The 25,401-nt window shown below is 46.5% G+C and overlaps 1 protein-coding gene across 4 annotated transcripts in view; it reads right to left on the bottom strand.

The window, feature by feature from the left end:
• NTRK3 (neurotrophic tyrosine kinase, receptor, type 3) overlaps positions 1 to 25,401 on the bottom strand; it is a 613,206-nt gene that overhangs the window by 484,258 nt on the left and 103,547 nt on the right. For all 4 annotated transcript variants that reach the window (XM_006867120.1, XM_006867119.1, XM_006867118.1 and 1 more), the window contains exons 2-3: positions 24,642 to 24,716; positions 24,015 to 24,086 (exon numbers count right to left, since the gene is read on the bottom strand). In XM_006867120.1, coding sequence (XP_006867182.1) covers positions 24,015 to 24,086; positions 24,642 to 24,716 — 147 coding nt within the window. The remainder of the gene's footprint in view (positions 1 to 24,014; positions 24,087 to 24,641; positions 24,717 to 25,401) is intronic.

Genomic DNA, 25,401 nt, shown 5'->3' on the forward strand with positions numbered 1-25,401 from the left:
CACTGGACTGCAAGGTCAGTTCAAACCGCAAGTCGGTGGGGTTCATACCCACCAGCTTTCCCCTGGAAACTCTATACCGGGTCACTATGAGTTGGAAGAGACTCAACAGCACTTAACAACAACAACAATCTATCCTTGGATTCCTGGTGTGGCGCTGTAGGACCAGCACTGGACTGTGAACCACAAGGTTGGCAGTTCAAACCCACCAGCTGCTGCTCCTTGAAAACCCTATACAGGATGACTATGAGTTGGAAGCGACTCAATGGCACTTAACAACAACAATAGCAACAATGGGAAGAAACACTGTGTGTTGTGCTCTGTTACCGACCACCACACTCTGTGTTCTCCCAGTCACACCATCCACTGCCCAGGTGCTCAGGACGGTTTCATGACACTTCGTAAGTGTCTACCACACTGTGTGAGTCCAGAACAAAGGAAAAAAGAAACTCTATATAATTCTGTTAGTGTTGCTGAACAGACAAGACATGGTGTGATGCTGTGGATAAAGCATTGGACAGCAAGGTCGGCGGTTCAAACTCAGAAACCTTATACAGGGTTGCTGTGATTCGGAACCGACTCAACGACACTTAACAACAACAGCATTCACAAGGAACCTGCTATGTGTCAGGATGACTGGTGGCCCATGGGTACAATTCTCATCTTCCACCTGAGAGACCAGTGTTGTAGTCACAGCCAATGTGCTTTATGCATAACTACCACCATCTGTGGGTGGAGACTCCCATGTAGTTACCATGGTTCCAGGGCAACTTCCACACTGGGCTGGGCTAGCATCTATTTCGGAAAAACAGCCAGAGAAAACTTTATGGATCACAATGGCCAATTTTGTACATGGGCTGTCTTACGTCGGGGGCCAACTCAATGACAACTAACAGTAACAATGTGTCAGAACTTCTAATGCATTACCTCATCCAATCCTCAAGAAATCTCTGAGTGAGATGATTTATCACCAGAGGGAAGAACCAGTTCAAAGAGGCCAGATGACTTGACCAAAGTGTCACAGCTGGTCATTATCCAAGCTGGAATGCACCCAGCTCTCATTGACTGCAATACTTCGTCCTCACATGGAACACTAGGCCACTTCTCAAGGATTACCCAAAAAGGGGGGAGCAGAATAAGAAAATCTCAGCACCCCCATGCCCATTACATCACTTAATAAGTGTTGTCAATGATCTTTGAAGAGTGCATTTTGAGTTCATGTGGTGGTGGTGGTGTGCCATGGAGTGGGTTCCGACTCATAGTGACCCTGCATAGCGTTTCTGAGGTTGTAAATCTTTAAGGGAGCAGAAACCCTCATCTTTCTCCTGTAGAATGGCTGGTAGTTTCAAACTGCTGACCTTAAGGTTAGCAGTCCGACTCGTAACCACTACGTGACCAGAGCGCCTATGTTTTTGTTGTTTAAGAGCCGTTGAGTCGGTTCAGACCCATAGTGATCATGTATAGGGTTTCTGGGAGTGGCTGGTGAGCTTGAACCACTGACCTTGCGGTTCAAACGGCTTTGCAGTCCACGCATTAACCCACAGTGCCATGCTAGTGCTCCTATGTTGTTGTTGTTGTTAATTGCCATTGAGTCAGTTCTGAACCATAGCGACCTTGTATAGGGTTTCCAAGAAGCAGTTGGTGAGCTTGAACCACCAACCTTGTGGTTCAAACCAACCTAGTGGTTCAAACTGACCTGGCAGTCCAGCGCATCAACCCACAGCTTCACACCAGAACTCAGGATTCCTATAGGTATACCTAAAGAGAGCCAGTTAGGGTTTCCAAAGATTGCTGAGCTCCAAGCACAAAGAAGGAAGACAAAGGAGAAGATAAAAGATAGTTGGGAGAACAGAGTAAGATTAGGAAAGAGAGAAAGCCGCCAGGATCAGACCTAAGGACAGCGATTATTAATATTCTAAATGGAGTTCTGACTGCTCCAGTTTTATTTAAGAACATGCCTGACTGTATCATTACAAGGGCTTAATTTGTTTTCTTTTCTGCACAATAAATAAGGAGCACACGGTTGTTCTTTGCAAGCACTACCCTTCCTGGAGCTGGCAGAGGCTCCTGAGCCTCACAGGGCAGCTGGCCCAGGAAGAGGCAGCCTCAGTGCTGGACGGGATGGGCCGCCTGCACCATGGAGGCACCGAGGAGCAAGGGGTCCTTCTACACTTGGAATGAGCTACTTATGTGGTGGGTGGGTGATGAGGTCATTCTCCTTAAATCTCCTGGAGGGACCCTCAAGGCTCGACCCATATCACAAAGGGTGTTCAGTCTCTGTAACAAGTCTGCTTTCTATTTGCCCTATGATTTGTGCCAACTCAAAGGATGACTCTGGGTTTGAGACCTAATCGCCCAGCCACCCATTCACTCATCCATTAACTCACTATCGTGTGCTGCTGCTTGCCCAGTGTGGGATTTTGCTGATACTAACTGCTGTCGCGTTGGCATCAACTCATGGCAACCTTAGGTCTAACAGAATGAAACACTGGCCAGCCCTGCGCCATCTTGAGTCCACAGGCACGTTTGAGTCCACTGCTGTGGTGGTTGGCAGTCCATCTCAGTGAGCATTTCCCTCATGTTTGCTGACCCTGCACTTGACCAGCCATGATGTCCTTCTGTAGTGTTTAGTCTTTCCTCATGATGTGTCTAAAGTAAGCGAATCCAAACGCCCAGCTGTGTTTCTTCTGAGGCTAATGTGTTCATTCTTCTGTACCGTGTGGTAAAGAGCGCTGATGCTTTTCCTCCAGAAGTTTTCAGTCCAATAGGGAAAACAGGCACCGCTGAATCACACAACCATAGAACTACAATTGGGAGACATGCAGTTAAAAGAGGACCCAAGAGAGTGCCAGGGGAACAGCACCTATGGGAGAGAGAGGTCGGTCGAAGGCTTTCTACGGACTCTTGAGCTGAAACTGGAATACCCTTGCTGCTGAGTCAATTCCAACTAATAGAAACTGCACAGGACAGAAAACTGCCCTACGATGTCCCCAGGAATGTCATCTTTACAAAAGCAGGTGACTGTATCGTTCTCCCACCAAGTAGCTGGTAGGTTCACACCACCAACCTTTCAGCTCTCAGCTGAGTGCTTTAAACCATTGCACCACCTTTGTTGTTGTTAAGTGCCGTCGAGTCAGTTCTGACCCATAGCGACCCTGTATAGGGTTTCCAAGGAGCAGCGGCTTGAACCACCGACCTTGCAGTTCAAACGACTTTGCAGTCTGATGCGTTAGCCCACAGAGCCACATCATTGCACCAGCTAGACTCCTTGAAATTTGAATTGTTAGATGCTGGTGATTCAATTCCAAGTCATAGCAACCCAATAGGACAAAGCAGAACTGCTCCCATAGGGCTTTCAACGCTGTAATGTTTATGGGAAACCTATGGGGTGGTTCTAAAGCTCTAAGTTGTAGGATAAACACTGGGCTGCAAGGTCAGTTTAAACTACAAGGTCGGCGGTTCAAACCCACCAAGCTGCTCCGCGGAAGCCTGAGTCAGATCTGACTGGATGGCACTTAACAACAACAATCTATGGAGCAAGCCCTTTTCTCTCACAGAGCTGCTGGCAGATTCTAGCAGGAAGTACTTGACCAATGCCCCATCTGGGGGCCTTCAGAAACTTACAAAGCTTGCACTAAAGACAGTGGAGGGTTGTGAGGACAGCCCAGACAAAGGCCACCAGTAAGTGGAGCTGCTGAAAGGGGTCCGGGAGGAGCGGTCCAGAGAGAGGTGGGACCAATCCTGGGCGGACACCCCCCAAAGCTGAGCACAGGCTGCATTTTCATCAACCATGACAACAATGCTGGTTCCTGCCCTAAGAGCATCAGAGGCACATTTAGGAGTGGCTGATCAGATTGAAAGGTCTAGAAAAGCTCTTCACCAGATACATGGTAAACAAGTAGAGGGTGAGGTGGAGTGGGGGCTCTTGGGAGACCACTTAAGATGCAGGCACCTTAGGACATTTGTAAGAGAGGATCAAACCTTTGGAGAGTAAGCACCTCTGGAAGGAGGTATTGTTGAATCTGTGGTTAAGTGCCATTGAGTTAGGTCCCACTCATAGTGATCCTGTATAATAAGGTTTTAGAGTGGCTGGTGAGATTGAACTCCCGACTTTGCAGTCCAGCATATTAACCCACAGCACCACACAGGGAGCTTGGAACCAAAGGGACACTCAGTGGGGAGTGCTGTCCTTCTGTAACCCTGACCCGGCCTTCTTCGGGGACTGCCCGACACACTGCTCTTCAGAGATTTACACCTTAGTAAGAGTCTCCAGTCACAGACTGACTAGTTGAAAGCAAAGACTCTAGCCTTTGTGTGCTCCCTACTTAGGGCCACAGGGCACCATGATCTGGGGGTCATGCCGTCAGCCTGATTACAAGTGCGGTGGGGATCCTAGAGGCCTGTAGACATACCATGCCTTCTCTTTCACGCCTCTCTGCCTCTGGACAGCCAGCACCACCACCATCGCTCCGACCGAGTCTCTCTCAGCTGGCTGACCCCACCGACCCTCAGATTTTAGTAACCCTTCCTTCTGTAACCCTTCCGCTACCCACAGATGTTTTCCCTGACTCTGCTCGGCAGCCAATGATCCTTGAACACTCATCACTTTGTGGTACCTGCCTCACCGTTTTCTCTCCCTCCAGTGTGCTCAGCTTGTCTCACCAAAGGCAAAGACCTACGTGTAATTCACCTCTTGTAGCCCAATCAATGGTCCTGGGGGAAAGTAATGAATTTATGACTTGGAAAGAGACACATGACTCCAAAGGCCATTGTGAGTGGGCTTTCAGGCACAAAAGCAATGACAGTTCAATGCCAGGCTCAGGAGAGAGGAATAGTTTATTTCAGGATTGATATTATTTCCATCTGCATTATTATTATTATTATTATTTTGTCTTTTAATTTTTTATCTCTAAGTTGATCTTCAAATAAGACAGGGCTGCATATTTTTTACTCCATTTTCAGCCTAAGCCCAAAAGGATAAAGTGTTTAGGTCAAGTTTTCCCAGAGAGCGCAATGCTTTGATGGGATTTGCCCACATTAGTAACCGCTCTTGTGAACAAAGCTCCCAGGAAGTTGACAGGGAGACTCAGCAACACCATACCATCCAAACCAGCTGGACAATCACAGGACAGAGCACCCCCCAATATCCTGTTGGGCATCCAGGTTCTACATTCCTCAGGTCCTCTCCCAACATCCTTTACTTGAGCTTCACAATACGTAACTCTAGGGGGCAAAGGTAAAGACTACAGGGTTGGACTCATTTTAAAGAAGGAAACAGATGGAGAGAAACACTGGTCAACTACTCATTGTCAAAAGAGAACACTCTTCCACTATTCCATTACTACTTTCTGTAATTGCAGGGCGATCATCGCCAGAATGCAAGGGGCAGCTGAAGAACCAGGCCTCTGCTTCCTCAGGATTTGAATTTTGGAGATTGGGTGCCGAGAACTCAGGCAAGCTCTTAGCAGACCCAATCTAGGATCCCCTTAAGCTCCAAGGCCCTCATCTCTCTGGGAAGCCAATAAGCTGAGATGACTCTTAGCCTCAACTCAAGGTGACTTCAATTGGCAGAGAGTCCCATCTCAGACAAGACAGATGTAATCCCATCTAGCCAGTCGGCCACCTCACAGACAGGCAGGGACCCTCAAGGGCATGTGAGGGCCCTGTGGAGATCCCGATCCCCTGTGTCCAAGACAAACAGGATAGGAGGTTTCGTGGGCAGATGCTTAAAACCATGGAAAAAGCTCAACACTCAACAACATGAGACAGATGCAAATGGAAATTCAAAGGTGGAAAGATGACCAGAACCAAGGAGAAACATCTACCTGCAAAAAAGAGCTGGAATCAGGGTGAGGTAGGGAGCAAGGGGTGCTTAGGGACCAGCCACTTGTCTCTGCCATCCCTTTCTTCTGCCTCAGTCCCCTCACTGAGGATGACAATACTAATATTGCTGTTGTGGATGGCTCCCATCCTGTCTGATTCATGGTCACCCCATGAACAACAGTCCACTACACCTTCCCCATGGTCAGCTGTAGATAGGACCACTGAGACTGCTGTGTTTTCATGGGTTGGGTTTTGTAATTAGATTCCCAGGCTTTTCATGCTCGTCTGTCTTTGTCTGGAAGCTCCACTGAAATGTGTTCACCATCATGTTGTTGTTGATAAGTGCTGTCGAGTCGATTCCAACCCATAGCGACCCTGTATAGGGTTTCCAAGGAGCAGATGGTAAGCTTGAACCACCAACCTTGCAGTTCAAATGACTTTGCAGTCTGACGCATTAGCCCACAGCACCACACCAGGACTCCGTTCACCATCACAGCAAGACACAATCTACTGACCAATGGTGCCGGGTGTGCATGAGGTGCACTGGCCAGGATGGAAGGTGAGAATTCTACCAAGCTATCCCCAAGGATATGCCAATGCACCAATAAAGCTCTTGCAATAAGAATATTACACCAATACCGAACGTTGTATAGTTTATTAAAGGTCTTCACAGCACATGCCTCACATGTGTATCAGAAAAGGTCCGTGTGCCTCAGAAACCCGGAAAGCCCAGGGTGGCCTCTGCTGGCCTCCAGCCAGTGACCCCATACAACTCTCTAGTGGCCTCATCCATTGGGCTTCGGGTCTTCCTACAAACTAGGTCAGTAATTGTGCACAGTCTCAGAATACCAGAGAAGGCCTGTGGTCAGCTGCTTAGCGTTGAGGCTTCTGAATCCCTTTAATCAGAACTCAGCATCCAAACTAACTGCCAGAGAAGAGACTGGAACAAAAGATGTCAGCTTGAGGACTAAGGTGCGCCTGACCCAAGCCATGGTATTTTCAATAACCTCATACGGATGCGAAAGCTGGACAGTGAATAAGGAAGACCATAGAAGAATTGATGCTTTTGAGTTATGGTGTTGGAGGAGAATATTGAAAGTGCCATGGGCTGCCCACAGAACCAACCAACCTGTGCTGAAAGAAGTACAGCCAGAGTGCTCAATGAAGACCAGGATGGCCAGACTTCATCTCTCATTTTTCGGACATATTGTCAGGTGGGACCAGTCATTGGAGAAGGATATCATGTTTGGTAAGGTGGATGGTCAGAGAAAAAGAGGAAGACCCCCAGTGAGATGGAATGGCCAAGTGACAGCATCAATGGACTCAAGCGTGGCAACAATAGTGAGGTTGGCCCAGGACCAGGCAGTGTTTGGTTCTGTTGTGCACAGGGTTGCTATGGGTCGGTACCAACTCGATGGTACCTAACAACAAACAGCTATGCAGAGTCCATGAAGTTGGTGCTTTGTGCTCACGATTCTGACTTGTAATGCTCACACAACCCCTGTGGAATGAGAATTCCTCTCCCAGTGCACTGTGTACAGACACTGAGACTCGATCAGTGGTCCAAGAATCCAAAGTTAGAGAATTGGCAAAGTCACGGTGTTCATCCTGTTCTGTACCCCTCTAGCATGCATGCTTTCTGAACTCACTCATTTACAAGGTCATTAACACATTCATTCATATCTTCTTGAAATGCCCTTGATATCAAGGAAACATGAGCACAGAGAAGCTAAAGCAAATGGAAGAAATGGTGAAGTAAAAGAATTGAACAGAAAGTTTCAAAGGGCAGCTCAAGAAGACAAAGTCCAATATTATAATGAAATGTACAAAGACCTGGAGTCAGAAAACAAAAAGGGAAGCACACACTGAACGTTGCTCAAGAAGAAATAACTGAAAAAAAATTCACACCTTGCCTTGCAATATTGAAGGATTCTATGGGCAAAATGGAATCCTGGTATGGAGCTGTAGGTTAACGCGCCAGGCTGCAAATCCATTTGATCTGCAAGGTCGGCGATCCAAGCTCACCAGCTGCTCCTTGCAAACTCTATACAGGGTTGCTATGGGTCAGAACCGACTCAAAGGCACTTAAAAACAACAGCAACAACAATGGGCAAAATACTGAATGATGCAGAATGCATCGAAAGAAGATGGAAGGTATATGCAGAGTCACTGTACCAAAAAGAAATGGTCAATGTTCAAGCATTTCAAAGAGTATCATGTGATCAAGAACCAGTGGTACTAAAGGAAGAAGTCCAAGTTGTGTTGAAGGCATTGGCAAAAACCAAGGCTCCAGGAACTGACGGAATACCAATTGAAATGTTTCAACAGATTGATTAATCACTGGAGCCACTCACTCACCTATGCCCAGAAATTTGGAAGACAGTTATCTGACCAACTGACTGGGAAAGGCAAAAAGTTGTGCCCAAACCATGGAGAAGTTACACAGTGGAATGTGAAAATCATGAAACAACACTGTTAATACCACATGCAAGTAAATTGTTGTTGACAATGATTTTTAAATGGCTGCAACCATACATTGACAGGGAATTTTCAGAAATTGAAGCCAGATTCAGAAGAGGACATGGGAAAAGGGATATCATTACTGACGTCAGATAAATCTTGGCCAAAAGCAGAAAATAACAGAAAGATGTCTGCTTGTGCTCTATTAACTATGCAGAGGCTTTAGACTGTGAGGATTCTAACAAGCTATGGATGTATTCAAGAATACTTAATTGTGCTCATGAGGAACCTGTACATGGACCAAGAGTTAGTCATGGGAACAACACAAGGGACTACTGAATATTTTTAAATCAAGCAAGATATGTATCAGGGTTGTATCCTTTCACCATATTTATTCAATTTGCATGCTGAGCAAATAATCTAAGAAGCTGGATTATATGAAGAAGAGCATGGTATCGGGATTGGAGGAAGACACTTTAAACAACCTGCGATGTACAGATGATATAAACTTGCTTTCTGAAAGCCAAGAGGACTTAAAATATTTGCTGATGAAGATCAAAGACCACAACCTTGATTATGGGTTGTACCTCAAGCAAAGAAAACAAAAATCCTCACCACTGGACCAATTAACAACATCCATATAAACGAAGAAAAGATTAAAGTTGTCAAAGACTTCATTTTGTAGGTATCCACAATCAACACTCATGGAAGAAGCAATAGAGAAATCAAACAACGTATTGCATTAGGCAAATCCACTGCACAAGACCTCTTTAAAGAGTTCTCAATCAAGGTTATCAGTTTGGAGACTAAGGTGCACCTGATGCAAACCACGGTATTTTTAATAGGCTCATATGCATGTAAAAGTTGGACGATGAATTAGCAAGGCCACAGAAGAATTGATTCATTTGAGTTATAGTGTTGGAGGAGAATACTAAATGTTTCATGGACATCTGTGTGGCAAGAAGTACAGCCAGAATGTTCTTTAAAATCCAGAATAGCAAGTCGTAGTCTCTCAAACTTTAGACACGTTACCAGGAAGGACCAGTTCCTGGAGAAGGACGTCATGTTTCGTAAAGTGGAGGGTCAGAGAAAAAAGGAAGACCCCCCCCCCAACAAGATGACTTGGCACAGTGGATGCAGCAATGGGCTCAAGCATGAGAATGTGAGAATGACCCAGCACCAGCCAGACCAGACAGTGTTTCCTTCTGCTTTGCACAGGGTGGGTATGAGTCAGAAATGACCCAATGGCACCTAACAACAAGTCTTAGCCCATAGCCTGGCCATTGGATTCTGTAAATAATACCATCAAGAATACCCTATGGGCAGTTCTACTCTGTTTCAGTGGGTTGCTTTGAGTAGGAATCGACCCCATAGCACAAGTGAACAGCAAAAAGAATAACCTGTCTTTGTCCACAGGAAGAGGCATACCATGGAAAAGGTGGATCTAGGATCTGACCTCAACACCTCAGCTGCCTTCTATGGCGCATCTGGGGAACAGCCCCCATCTGCAGCTATGAAGACGTCAGCCAGGCGCAGTGTATGGCTTAGCCATTCCTTTCAAGAACCCCACTGCTGTCTCTCAGTTTGTCATACTTCTTGTGTTGTTATGACGCATGAGAAAGTTAGACAGTGAATAAGGAAGACCGTAGGAGAATGGATGCATTTGAATTATGGTATTGGAAGAAATACAGCCAGAATTCTCCTTAAAAGCCAGAAAGGCCAGACTTCACCTCTCATACTTTAGACATATTATCAGGAGGGAGCAGTCCCTTTTTGAAGGTCATCATGCTTGATAAAGTGGAGAGGCAGAGAAGACGAGGAAGACCCCACCGGGATGAATTGGCACAGTGGACGCAGTAGTGGGTAACGCAACAGCATGGCAACGAACGTGAGGTTGCTGCAGGGGCAGACGGTGTTTTGTTCTCTTGCGCAGAGTGTCACTATGAGTTGGTACCAACTGGATGGCACCTAACCACAAGATTAACAAATGATGCTGGAAGTCAGCCACCAGGATCTAATACCAGCAGGGTCACCCATAGTACAAAGGCTTCAGAGGAACTTCCTGACAAAGAGGTAGGAAAAGAGGCCTCGAGATCTACTTCGGAAAATCATCCAGTGAAGACCCTGCGAATCACACAGAACATTGTCCTATACAGTTCTGAGAGACCTCGACTGGAAGATCATACACAGTGGCCATACAATAGATTCAGACTTGCCAATTATGAAACTTACCAATGGTTTAAGGCTGAGCAACTCTTTGTTGGGTCATACATACATAAGGTCATCAAGAGTCAAAACCAACTCGCTGACAACAATCATAAGCAGTGGACCCTTCAGATACACAACAACCACAACCAGCAGCTGAATCGTCTAGGAGACCTCCCAGAAAGACTGGAAACCCCTCAGGACCAAAGTAAGTCCCAGGAGATAAAGAGTTAACCAGGATTCAAAGGCACTTTCACCCATCCATCAAGAAAAAAAGCAGGGAGAAAAAGGACTCAACTGCAGTCTGATAAGAAATGAAGAGGGACAAAAATCAATGATGATTCCAAAATAGCCAAGAGACAAACTCATTTTCTGAATCTATCCTTAACAAGAAAAATGGAAGAAAGAAATTTCCACAATCAGGAAATAATGAAGCCAAAAACCAAAAAGCCAAACCAATTGCCATCCAGTTGATTCTAACTCTGCAACACTAGAGGACTAAGCTGTGAATCTTTATGGGAGTAAATCTTTATGGTGGGTTCGAACCGCAGATTTTTCATTAACAGTCAAGTACTTTAGCCACCGCATTAGCAGAGCATCCAATGAAGCCATACAGGGAAGAAAAATAAAATCTATTGAGAATCATGGAAGCTGGAAACGATGAGCATCTCATTCAACTCCCAAGGCAGGGGCCACTGGAGCCAAGAGGCTACAGTGTTTGCTCAGCAGTAGACTGAGTTAGTCAAAGGCAACAGCTGACAAGGTCATCTGAAAACAAAAAGACCAGTCCAGGAGCTGTTAAAGAATTGACATGGCCAAATTCAGAAAAAAAACAGGTGAGTATGTCCCTAGATGGTGCAAACAGTAAGGTATTCAGCTGCTAACCTAAAGGTTGGAGGTTTGAGTCCATCCAGAAGAGCCTCGGATGAAAGACCTGAAGATGTACTTCTGAACAATCAGCCACTGAAAGCTCTATAGAGCACGGTTTGATTCTGAGTCTATTTACTAGCAAATGACGTGACCACTGGGCTCCGCCCCTCCTGCGGAACATCTGCTCCCAGCCCCGTAGACTGTGGGGTGCTGCTCCTCACCAAAGCCCTGCTGCTAACATGGTCCAACGAGGGACTTGGTCTCAGGCATTCTTTTGGTGGTCTCCCTCATCCTTCCCCACAAGTGCTTCTTCTGAGAACCATTGTTCTGGAGCCTTTTGCCCCCCACCCCACCTCTGCTTCCTCTCCAGCTGGATTCCTGGAGGCTGACAGCAGCCCACATTGGCCCTGAGTTGGCCCTGGGCAGTGAGGGGTAGAGAGGAGTTGGCAAGAGGGCAGGCTCTGAAGCTCTATCTGGGGTTATCTCTGGCTCTGGTACTTAGCAGCTGTGTAATCCCAGGCAGGTCACTTAACCGCTCTGCGTTTCAAACAATTCATCTATGGAATGGGGATAGCAGTCATGTCTGCTTGCTCATATGAGCATAAAATGATAAATAAAGAACCTAGGTGAATGCCTGGCATACAGCAACCAATTCAAGTTATAGCCTTGGATCAACCATTAACACTCATGGAAGCAGCAGCCAAGAAATCAAACAACGTATTGTATTGGGCAGATCTGCTGCACAAGATCTCTTTAAAGTGTTGAAGAGCAAAGATGTCAGCTTGAGGACTAAGGTATGCCTAACCCATGATATTTTCAATAATCTCATATGCATGTGAAACCTGAACAGTGAATAAGGAAGACCGTAGGAGAATTGATGCTTTTGAGTTATGGTGTTGGAGGAGAATATTGAAAGTGCCACGGGCTGCTAAAAGAACCAACAGATCCATGTTGGAAGAAGTGCAGCCAGAGTGCTCCTTGGAGGCCACGATGGCCAAACTTTGTCTCTCATACTTTGGACACATTGTCAGGAGGGACCGGTCACTGCAGAAGGATATCATGTTTGGTAAGGTGGAGGATCAGAGGAAAAGAGGAAGACCACCAACAAGATGGGCTGGCCAAGTGGCAGCGTCAGTGGGCTCAAGCGTGGCAACAATAGTGAGGTTGGCCCAGGATCATGCAGTGTTTTGTTCTGTGGTGCAGTGTTGCTGTGAATCAGTACCGACTCGACGGCACCTAGTAACAACAACGAAAGTCATTACATTGAAATGTCAGAGTGAAGGGGATGGGGTGGGGTCAAAATAAACTGACAGCAGCTTTCCTCTGTCCCTGGATGGTCCCTGTTATAGCCTTTCTTTCAGGAAGAATTTCCCACCATGCTATACGGCCAGGGCTGGGTCATTTATAACATTGCCTCATTTTACAGACATGGAAACAGACTAAAGGGTCTTGCAGCTCCCCCAACGTCAAGAGTTTAGTGTAGAGAGAGAGTCTGGAGAAGCCCAAGTGTGAGCATGCAGCACAACGGCAGGGAAACAAAGCCTCCACAACAAGGAACCACACCCACACTCACGTGGGCCAAAGACCAGTGGCTGTGCCCCTTCTGACCTCATTCAAGCCATTACATACAATAACAGCTTCTCACATCATTATATCTACAAAACTTCTACTACACTGACAAACTGCTCCATTTCTAAATCCTGTTCCCTAGACAATTCTTACAGGATCTGATAGCCAGGGCCAGCCTGGAGCCACAGACCGGTGTCCAGACAGCTCCAGGGGGATGTCCAAGACGAAAAAGGGTTATGCACATCCCATGATGAATAGGAGTCACTGTAGGCTCTCCACCAAAGCCCGGCTCAACCGGCGCCTCCTCCTTGAAGCCTTCCTAGCCACTCAAGCCCATCTTGAATCACCCATTGCAGCCAGTGTGTGCCACTGGCCTTTGCTGGAACAGAGTGGAGACTCTCAACTAGTTATGAGTATGCCAAGGGTGTGAGATACATCACAGACAATTCACAACTTCTATTGATGATTTATCACCTGCATGTTGCTGTTGTTATTAATTGCCACTGAGTCAGTTCTGACTCATAACGACCCAGTACAGGGTTCCCGGGGCTATACATTTTTATGGGAGCAGAAAGTGTCCTCTTTCTCCCACAGAGTAGCTGGTAGGTTTGAACTGCTGAGCTTGTGGTTAGCAGTCTAGTGTTTCTCCTATGTGTTGTTGTTAAATGCTGTCAAGTCGGTTCCAATCCATAGTGACCCATATAGAGTTTCCTAGAAGCGGCTGGTGAGCTTGAACAGCTGACCTTGCGGTTCATACTAGCTTTGCAGCCTGGCGCATTAACCCACAGCGCCCCACCAGGACTCCAGTGTTTGTCCTGTAGTACACCTGTGCTTACTAAAACATAAAAATTGAAGTGGTTTCAGAGCTAATCCTCACATAAGAGCCCCCTCAGTCACTTGTGTCTTCAGACAATTCTTTGAGGAGAGACAGGAGGAGGATGGTTGAAGTCATTATACACCCAGGAGCCCACCTTTCCTACACACGGGCTGTGCCCACTGCCATTCCTGCTTTGTCTTCTGTTAGACAGAGGGTCCACACAGGGTCCACACAGGGTCCACACAGGGTCCACAGAGGGAGCTCCGTTCCCTGTCAACTCCTCAGCAAGACTCAGACTAACAGAGCAGCCATCTGGAACACAAACGGCACCAGGACCAAGGGAAGAGAGACATGGCGGGCCACACTCTGGCTCCAAAATCTAAGAAGTGACACATGTCCCTCCAGAGAGATACTGGTTTCAATTTGCTGTTGATATTGTTAAGTGCCATCTCAGAGATCCTGTATAGGGTTTCTAATTAGGGGCTGGTGGGTTTGAACTACTAACGTTGTGGTTAGCAGTCTAGTACTTATCCTACAGTGCAATATGAAATGCAATTAAATGTATATAAGAACCCACTGCCATTGAGCTGATTCTGACACATAGTGGTCCTACATAGGGTTTCTGAGACTATAAATCTTTACAGGAACAGAAAGCTTCATTTTCTTCCCACAGAGAGACTGGTGGGTTTGAACCCCTAACCTCACACTTAACAGTCCAACAGCTAATCCATAGTGCCACCAGATCTCCTTATATAATATGATTAATAATATGTATTATAATTATTAGACTTCTGCACCAGACTATGAACTACAAGGTCAGCAGTTCAAGCCCACCTGCTGCTCCTAGGAAACCCTATATAGGGTCATTATGAGTCTGAACTGATGCAACAACACTTAACAACAACTATAATCATTGGGAATCCTGGTATGGCACCATAGGATAAGCTCTCAACCATGAGGTCAGTTTGAATCGCAAGGTCGATGGTTCGAGCCTAGCTGGAAACGAATACTATCAGTTACATTTACTGAGTTCTTATTACGCATTCTTCTCAATGCTACATAACCCATTGAAGCTTTTTGTTGTTGTTGTGAGTTCCAACCCCTGGCGACCCTGTATAGGGTTTCCAGGGAGTGGCTGGTGAGTTTGAACTACGGACCTTGCACAGTTCAAACCGACCTTGAGGTCAAGTGCTTATCCTACAGCACCACACCAGGACTCCCTGCCAACAGCCATATTATTCCCATTTTCCAAATGAGAAAACTGAGGCACAAAGATACCAAATAACTTATCCAGGGCATATGGATATAAATGGCAAAGCCAGAATTTGAACCTAGGAGTCCTGGTGTGGCGCTGCGGACTAATGCATCAGACTGCAAAGTCGCTGATCCTTGGAAACCCTACACAGGATTGCTATGGGTCGGAATCGACTCGATGGCACTTCACAACAACAATCATGGTACCAAAGCATAGATTGTTAGCCTCTCCTTCACATAAACAAATTGGTGACGGGATGTAAGTTAGAGGCAAGGGCTTAAGGCCCAGGTTTGATAGAAGCTTCTTTGAAGAAGGCTCAGAAGTGAGGTGTCGTACGGCGTGGCATTTCAGCAGGTGATCGTGTGGTATAATTCTGTACCAGGTACATGTAGACTTATGTACACCCACCATTATCAGTGCTTTGTATAGAATACTTGTCCATCTCTCTTTTCCTTTATATGAGAACGCAATGATTTCTGCCATACACAAGTCTGAGGAGCTCTGGCTGAGACAGAGACCAAAGAAACCAGACAAGAGGATATCGTGGGAAGACTGTATAACTATCAGCACCAAGTCCGAGCCCAGGTCTTACTCAGGGGAGTCTTGGACAGAAATTTTCCCGACTATAGACATCCACAGAATGAGCCCAAGCAACTAGGTTTCTTTGTGCAGTCAATAAATAACTACTTGCTATGAACTGTAGTGTGGTGCTGCGGGTTACGCATTGGACTGCAAAGTCAGTTTGAACAGCAAGGTCAATGGTTCAAGCTTACCAACTGCTCCTTGGAAGCCCTATACAGGGTCGCTCAGAGTCAGAACCCACTCAACAGCACTTAACAACAACAACAACCATTTGCTGTGTGATCAGCATTGTTCTAGCTGCTGGGCTACAGCAGTGACTAGCAAAGTCCTAACTCACAAAGGTGCACTTTCTAGTAGGGGACACGGATCATAAACTATCAAACCAGCCACTGAATGATAAACTTCCAGATATTGTCCACAGTGATGAGGGCCGGAGAAACAAGCCACATGTTGGTAGGGAGAATAAAGGCTACTTAGTTGGGCTGACCAGGGAAGACATCAGTAAGAAAGACACTTAAGTGAAGAGCAATGCCAGATTTGTAGCGGTCAAGGAAGGGAGTCTCCACCTGGGTCAGACAGGATAGCAAGTACAGAAGCCCAAGATGGGACTGAGACTGAAAAGGAGGATTCTGTAGTAGACAGAGCAACAGGAAGATTGGGAAAACCTAGCAGAAGAGGTAGACAAGAGCCAAAATCATTTGAACCTTGTGGCACGGTGTGGGGTTTAGATTTTATTGTCCATCAGACAGGAAGTATGGCAGGCTGTTCCCCCACTCATCTGTCAGTTTGTCCTACTGTGGCAGCTTGTGTGTTGCTTTGAAGCTTGAAGCTCTGCCAATGGTAGTTTAAGTACCAGAGTAACCCATGGTGGACAGGTTTCAGCGGAGCTTCCAGACTAAGACAAACTAGGAAGGAGGAGAGGTGGACCATTATGAAGGGTTTAGCCACTAGAAACGGTTAGTTTTGGACACCCTCTGGAGCACTTCTACTCCGTACTATAAACTTGCTATGAGTCACAATCAATGTGACAGCAAGCAGTGAGTTAGCACACCATGCCCAAATCAAGACACAGTTGTTGTTGTTGTTAAGTGCTGTCGAGTCGATTCCGACCCATAGCAACCCTGCATAGGGTTTCCGAGGAGCAGCTGGTGAGCTTGAATCGCTGACCTTGCAGTCCAAACGGCTTTGCAGTCTGGCGTCTGTCTTAACCCACAGCGCCACACCAAGACACAGTGGTTAGGATTAAATGCAACTCTCTAAAAACAAAACCCGAGCCTCAGTTTCCACTGATAGCCTCCATCAGCCCCCACCACTACCACCTCCCCACCCAAGATATTCCCACCTGAAGACCAAGTGCAGGCATGCTCACTACAAAGCAAGGAGTAACTAGGTCTGGAATCCAGAGCTCTTTCAGAAAAACCTAAAAACTAGGCATACGGGAGACCTACCCACCAGCAACTCTGAGGGATTAAATATGTTTTCTGGGCTTGCTATGATCTTACATTCTATATTCTTAGGGAAAGTGGGTCATAGACTAATGTTTAGAAATCTTTGGTAATAAAGAATTTCAGGTCTCAGAACAACTGCTGTTTTGAAATTGGACCTAAATCGGTGGAGAAACTAAACAGCTCCTTGAGAACAAATGCTAATAAAACCACAGAGGAAATACAAACTTTCTAACAAAAACTTTAAAACACCCCACCCCAACCCAACCCAAAAAAAAATTCTTGCTGGGAAAACTAGAGAGAATGAAAAAAATACTCCTGGAATGAAGGAAAAGCAAATGGACTTCAGAGTCAGAGGGATGCATTCAAATCCTAAATGTCCCACTAACTTACTGTGTAAAGTTGGGGATTATTACTTCTAATGTAATAACAGCCTTAATGTCATTGTCTGCAAAATGGAGACAAAGGCGCCCTAGCTCATAGTTAACTGGGAGGAGGATGGGGTCTTATCTGGAAAAGCATCAGGCATAGTCATTACTGCATAATATGTTCTCAATATTAGCCTTTCCCTCTTCTGCCTGATAGCAGCTTTTGTTTTTTTAAGTTTTTATTGTGAACTGAGTGATAGTTTACCTGGGAGAACATCGGCTTTACATTTCATTGCAATGATTAAAATCTCCTCCATGCCTCACCATTCAACAGTATTTGCTTCCATTCCCTGTTTTGTTTTGTTTTGTGGGGGAGGGGGATGTACACAGAAACACTCAGGAATATATAATAATTTAAACAACCAAGGAGCACATTCTGCCAGCCTGCCTCCTGGCTGCCAGCACCCAGGCCCTCTCTTTCCATGAGTCTGGAGTCCTCATCTCTGCCTCCATATCAGCATTTTTGATGCCACTTTCTAAAGTGGTGGTGGTTGTATGCCTTCGAGTCGATTCCGACTCATAGCAACCCTGCATAGGATTTCTGAGGCTGTACATATTTATGGGCTTCTGCAGAAAGCCTCAATTTTCTCCTGTGGAGCAGCTGGCAGATTTTAACTTCTGACTTTGCGGTTAGCAGCCCAACATGTAACCACTACGCTAGCAGGGCTCCTAAACAATTGTTAAATACGAATTGCACCCGTGGTGAACACTGCCATTTCTGGACCCTAAGCTGTAATGGAAAGAATCCTGGGACAAGATGCAGACTACTCTGGAGTATTCCTACTTCTATCAACTACAAACCATGGCTCCTCTACCCCACACACCTGTGTCCTGGGCTGTAACGTATGGTTGCCCACCCCTCTCCCAGGATGCTCATGAGAATCAAATGAATGAGAAAGCATTTGAAACCCATGAATTGCTCTAGAAGAGAAGCTCAGAGCCACCAATCAGATGCAGCTCCCAGACAGGAGGCATCTGGGGTCTCTTCTTACAGGGGGTCTGTTTTACCTACCTAGTGCTGTTGTAACAAAGATGCTGTAAGTGGGTAGCTTCAATGGACAGAAACATATCTTCTCACACTTTGTTCTTGTTGTTGGTAAGTGACATAGAAAGTGTTCCAACTCAAAGTAACCCTGTATAGAGTTTCCAAAGAGTGACAGGGGGATTTGAACCACCGACCTTTTGGTTAGTAGTCCAGTGTTTATTCTACAGAGCCACATCAGGACTCCTGTTTAGGAGGCCAAAAAAATTCAAGGTGCTGGCTCTGGGGGAAGGTTTTCTCCAGGGGAAATCCCTGTCTCAGCTTCGTGAACGCTCGTCTCTGCAATCCCTGGTTTCTTGGCAATCCCCTCGTGGCCTCAAACTTTCCCCTTTTGTGCTTGCTTGCCTTTGAGCTTAATCTGCTCTTTTTATATCTCAAAAGTAATGAGGCTTAATACATTACGACACATCCTACAATGATATGGCCTCATTAGTAGAACAAAGAAAATCCTATACATCCTCAGGTAGAGTTGTTGGGACTCTAAACACGTAGGAGGGAATACCAAAAAGTCTGTGGAAATAATCCATTATCTTTTCATTCTATTTTCCACAAACTTTTTGAAGCCCCCTTACATTTTGGGAGGAGGGACACAATTGAATTCACAACAGAACCCTCAGATGTGGAGATGAAGTCTGGGCGTGGGGCATAACAACACAAATTCTATCATGGGAGGGGTGAGTACCTGCAGAGGACTTGAGGAACAACATCCAACCACACTGGTGGGATGTGGCCCCAAATCAGGTGGAAGGAAAGACTGGTGAAGCGCTGAGGACCAGCAATGGACCACAAGGTCAGATTGAGCCATAAGGTTGGCGGTTCAAGCTCACCAGCCACTCCTCAGAAACCCTATACAGGGGCACTATGAGTCAGAACTGACTCCATGGCACTTAACAACTACAAAGCACATCTTGAACAATTGCTTGGGTCCCATCTAAAACTAAATGCAACAATAGAGCGGTATATGTAGACTGTAGAAGGAAGGGTGTTCAGATAGAATTTGTGAGGATTTTTTCATCAGTATCCAAGACGGGGTACACACTAGCGATTGCAAACAGGAATATTCCATCACTGAAGAAATGGACTGCTTTGGGGAAAGAGTGCAACTTTTCCAAAACACATTATTGACCAGAATAAGATACCTATCCAGGTCGCCCAGAGCCGCCACTTTGATCCTATTGCCATCACCGACAATAGTAATAACTATTACTATCATTCTGACCAATGACATTTCTGAATTCTATTTGCCAGGCACTCTGCTATTTAACCTTTTAACACATTCCATCCCTAGCGCAGTGGCTCCATAAGATAAGCACTGGACTGCAGACCACAAGATCAACATGGTTTAAGCCCGTCAGCCACTCCGTGGGAGGAAGATGAGGCTAATCCTATGAGTTGGGACTGATGACATGGCACATACCAATGGCAAGACCAGTCCCTAGACAAGGCACTAGTAGTGTGTCCATCTTGTTGTTGTTAAGTGCCGTGGAGTCAGTTCCGACTCATAGCGACCCTGTACAGGGTTTCTAAGGCTGTAAATCTTTACAGGAGCAGAAAGCCTCATCCTTCGCCCACAGAGCAGCTGGTAGTTTCGAACAGCTGACCTTAAGGTTCACAGCCCGATTCATAACCACTACGCTACCAGAGCCCATCTTACAGATGACCAAATGTCTACGCTAATTATCAGAGTAACTGGGTGGAGCAACTGGTTAACGAATGTGTCTGTTAACTGAGGTTTCAGTTGCAGGTTTGAGCCACACAGTGTCACCTCAGAAGAAAAGCCTAGTGGCATGCTTCCAAAACATGGTCCACTGAAAACGCTATGAAGCTCAGCTGTACTTTGACACACATGGAGTTGCTACGGGCCAGAGTTAACTGAATTCTAAAGATCAACTGGTTCCCCCAGATCCTTGAGAAAAAAGAAGATATAAGCAACAAGAATGTTCCAAACTCTCAAAAAGGATTTTCCTTGCTGTGTATTAACCAACACCTCATTTTTCACATTCAATAAAAGTAAAGATACTGAACTAGCCAAGAAGAGATGATAAATCACTCATAAACTTTGAAGCAGGATCCAAGAGTCCTAATCTCCAGTCTTCTTTGGGGCAGACAATTTGGCCTTAACACTGGTGGCTAATTTTCTGGCAACAAGAAGACCAACATTGACTAATGCTATGGCAGCTTATGAGTGGGGGCAGTTCAATCAATCAGACTTGGGCAGCTTGACATCTGTACCCCAGACAATGATTTCACTTCCTGCTTCTGATTCTGTGCAGAGGGGAGAAAAAAAAAAAAAAAGACTTCTCAGCCATCATCCTAAAAAAAATTTTTTTTTTTCTTTAAAGCCACCAAGCCAGAGCTCAGCAATTAGTGTTGGAGTAAGTGATCATCTTGTGATTGCTCAGCTGGGGCCTTAAGACTTGTAAATGCATTTAGAGGACAGAAATAGAAGATGTGAGAGAGCAGAGAAATCTGGCCCATTTGCCAGGAGAAAATGTCCCAGAGCTGCCGGGAAATTCACTCCGTCGGGATTCGGGGTGTGTCTTCATAAATGGGAAAAGTTAATAAATAAAACTCCATCATCGAAGGTAGTGCGTAAACCTAGTCCCTTGGTTCGTCTCTCTGTGGAGCCTGGACTCACTCAGAAGCCCATGGTTCTGGTCCTGTTCTTCTTGTGCAATGCTGAGCACCCCAACTCACCCCCAATCTCCAAGATGGGAGGCGTTTCCCCCTAGTTGGTGGACTTACGGTGACCTACCCTTCTCTCTCCTGACCCCATTGTGGCCAATAGCAAGAGTTGTTCAAAGTGTCCAGGAGAAAACAGAGCCCAAGGTGATGAGGCCAGGAGAAAACAGAGCCCAAGGTCACAGGAAGATCTCTGGTATTACTGAGCTCTAACGCAGGTAGGCACCGGCCTCTCCATCCCCAAATCCTTGGGTTCTTGCCAAGCCTCACCACCCAATAGACCAGATCATCCCTAAAGAGACAGTGGGTCACAACCCTCTTCAGGGCACCTCTCTAATATAACCCCAAAACAACCCACTCCAGAGATGCCCATAGCCCAAGAAGAACCCCTGCCCCCCTGTGAGTAGCCTGTAGAAAGATGGAAGGTGCTAAAGACCTCCGGGTGTCCCTGAGTGCTTCGGAGTGACACCAAGTCCTGGCAGACTCAGGGGCAGAGCACCTAGAACTTCCCTCCCCTAAATACCAAAGGGCATCAAAAAGTCCATAGAAGAAAATGGAAGTTTCCCATGAACTATTTTAAACACCTTTCTAAGACCCAGATCACAAACTGGCCATTGTCTTCTGCCCACGGAGGAGTACTCTTTGGCCCATGAAGTTGAGGGATTCTGTTTTTAGTTACCAATATTAAAAACCTGGGTGGTTTCACTGGATTTCTAGAGCTTCTTGCAAAAACAGCAGTTCTTACAACAGCCGCCCTACTTCTACACAGTAGCTGTCAGCCGGACCTGCTTACCGGCTGCCCCATTTTAAGAGGGGACATGTGGTCTCCAGTTTCCACAGTTCCCACCTGGTCTGCTGTGGGCTTTTGGCTTTCTGACCCTTAAATGAGCTACAATGAAAAGGGAGACTTCTCAAATGTCAAAGGCCTCCTTCGCTGGGATATTTTAGCAAATCGTAAATCCTCCATAAAATAAACGCCTGAAACATCTGGTCCAAAGCCCTCCCCTTGGTCCCTGCTACACCACCAACTGCAAAGAACAGCTGTCGGGTCGGGGGGACCCCCACCACGGAGGTGAAACAGGGCAAGGTGGCAACAGCTAAATTAGACAGCTGAAGGGAAGGCTCAGTCCCCTGTAGTTAATAAATCTGGCCGTGAGTAACGCCCATAGAACTTTCTATTTCCAGAGGGAGGAAAGAAAGTTCAGCACAAAGCAGGGGTGGTCATGCTGATAAACAAATGCTTACAGTTCTCACTATGTGCTTAAGAAAACACTCAGAAGCCTGTGGCTGAGACTAGGATCTCCCGCCTGATTTTCCCCCATGCCATCTTCCCCATCTCATTGTTTCCCATGATGCTCTGCCTCTTAACGGGAGAGTCTCGTCCACCTAAACTGTCCTTTCATTATCAAATAGATCAGCCAGGAAAACTCCCAAGTGGCCAAAGGAGAAGTCTTGTGCACAGTCTTCTTCAAGCTTCCTCCCAATATGAGCGATGCTGGGGGAGGTCACAGGATTATGATTGGGAATTCCTAGTCATGTGTAGCCCTCATCCCCTCTCCCTGTCCACGTCTGATTGGGGGAATGGCCTCTTGGTCCAGAGGTTGGCTCTGAATCTAAAGATTCAAGAGACCCCACCATCCCACTTGGCTCCTTTGGGATCTCTGCTCTTTGGGAGCAGCAAACCCTATGGGTGTCCTGAGTGGCAGCTCGGTTAGAAGAATTGAGCCAAACCAACTCCTCCCCTGTGGGTTCTGGGTGTTGTCATCACACCCTAGGCTCTCCTGCATGTCCCATCTCACCCTAGGAAAGGGCAGCCCACTCACTGAGCCCCTAGTCTGTCGTCTAGACCAGGCATCAAGTTCTCCCACTAGGACTTACCAAAACCAAACATTAAGAAAGTCATTCCACCAATCAGACATGGAGAGTTGATTTAGGGGGTGGCAGGGGAGATAGAATGAAGGAGGCAGAGACAGACAGGAACATCACCACCACCTATAGCTGTGTGACTTCCGCTTGCCCTAAACAAAGTTGTGTGACCTTATACAAGTACCCCCACTTCTCTGAGCTCTTTTCCTTCGAATGCAGACTCTATTTAGGCATGTACTTCATCGGGTCCTGCTTCTATCCCTCTTCCTTCAAGCCCCCACCTCCACACACACGCTTATGAACCCAAAAGGAGTCTCAGAAGTCTAATATTCACATCCTATATCAGTGGACTGTCCTATAATTTATATCCCTATAAAACTGCATATTAAGTCATAGAAAGTAAACCAACTTGAGAGACTCTAAACCCTGGTCCTCAACGTTTACTTCTGAAAGGAAAAAAAAAAAACCATCGCCGTGGAGCTGATTATGACTCATTGCGGCCCTAAAGGACAGAGAACTGCCCCGTAGGACTTCCAAGTCCTGATGTGGTGCTGCAATAGGATAAGCACTGGATCATAAAGTTATTTTGCACTGCAAGGCTGGTGGTTCAAACTGACCAGCCACTCCTCAGAAACCCTATACAGGGCCACGATGAGTCGGCACGTGACAACAACAACCAATCTTTACCAAAGCAGATTGCCACATCTTTCTTCCTCTGAACAGCTGGTAGGTTCAAACCTCTGATTTTTCCGTTAGCAGCCCAACACTTAACCCACTGCACGTCCAGAACACCTTGAAACAAACCTTAGAGATCATTAAACCCAAAATTATCATGAGAAGTTAAGGGTCTTGTCCAAAAACACAGTGGAAAAGTCAGGCCTCGAACTCCGGTCTCCAGCTTCACTGCCCAGGACCCTCCCTCCTCGCCCCATGCCCCAGAGCATGCCTGCAGCCTCAGACCCACTCTACTCACATATAGCGCAAGTGGGGGTTCTTGGCAAAGGCTCTGGGCTGGATGCTCCGAAGTCCTGAGTTCTTGATGGTCCTGGACACAGAGGAGAAGAAAGTGAGCAGATCTCGGGTAGCGGGACATTTACCTCAGGCTGAAGCTAACAAGGGGTAAAGCTTCATCCCCAAGTCATCATAGGGAATGAAGTGCTGGGCTCCCATGTTAGGAATCTGGACTGACACCCATCAGGAGCCTGGGTCGGGGCACAGGATGAGAGCTGGAAGGGCTGGGGGAGAAGTCATCTGGCCAGTGGACAAGAATGGGGACCCCTGGCTCAGGAATCTAGCCCAGTGACCGTTCCATGCCTCCTCCCCATGCACAGCCAATAATATGTAAAGGAGGGAGGTTCCTAGTCCTCTAATGGGCCTATCAGTCAAGCACAATGGCAAAACACTGGCCCAGTCAAGGGAACTGAGTTCGATTCCTGCCTCGAAACCCTAACTGCAGGGTGTGACGTCACCCGATGCAAAAGCACGGGCAGAAGACTTTTGAAGTCTCTGAAGTCCCCAGGTGAGTGTCGCCACTCCACCCAGATAAGTCCCCCCCACCACTCCACCACCCCAGGAGAACCAGGAAGACGTCAGCACTTACAGCTTTTGTAGTCCAGTGTAGAGTTCCATGTCCACAGCATTGAGCGTGTGCAAACTGCGCCAGTTCTCTATGTGTCTGCAGGAGGAGAGGAAAGACAAGGGTTCCAATCAGCCGGGGGCACTGGCAAAGAGCCAGAGAGACCTAGGTTCGAATCCTGCATTCACCAAAAGCAAGGCAGCAGAACTTCTACCAACCAAGTCACCAGATGTCCTCGAGCCTTGGTTTGTTCCTTAGCGTGTTGGGATCCCTGCTGCCTGCCTGACCAACCACGTGGTTGTGAGGATTAAGTGGACTCCTTAACCTCCCTGGGTCTGGGCCTTCATTTGTAAAAGGAGAGGGTTGCAATGTGTCAGCAGTTTCCCCCTTTTCATCTTTTAGAGCATTCCCCCAAGGGACCCCATATGTAAAAGGTTTTTTTGTCTAGCAAGTACACTGCATTTATTAAGTAATAATTAATTCATCTTCTCAGATTTATTAATCAGAGGTATAAATCTTTGTTAACCAGAGCTTTTTAACAACAGACACAAACCACGGTTAAGCCACCCAGTTGATACATTCTAGCCAAAAGCAAAGACATGTAAAGGCTCTGCAAGCATGGGCAAAGCTTGTCATGGGAATGGGTTTGGTTTCCATTCGTTCTTTTGACATTAACCCAGAGCAGCAGGGACACACATCCTCCATGACGGTTTGTGGATGTCCACGGGTTGAGAACCTGTTGCAGACCGTGCAGAGGTTTGAGGCCCTATAGGCCCGAGTGTAA

This window comes from Chrysochloris asiatica, unplaced genomic scaffold (genome assembly GCF_000296735.1).
Source record: "Chrysochloris asiatica unplaced genomic scaffold, ChrAsi1.0 scaffold00101, whole genome shotgun sequence".
NCBI lineage: Eukaryota > Metazoa > Chordata > Mammalia > Afrosoricida > Chrysochloridae > Chrysochloris > Chrysochloris asiatica.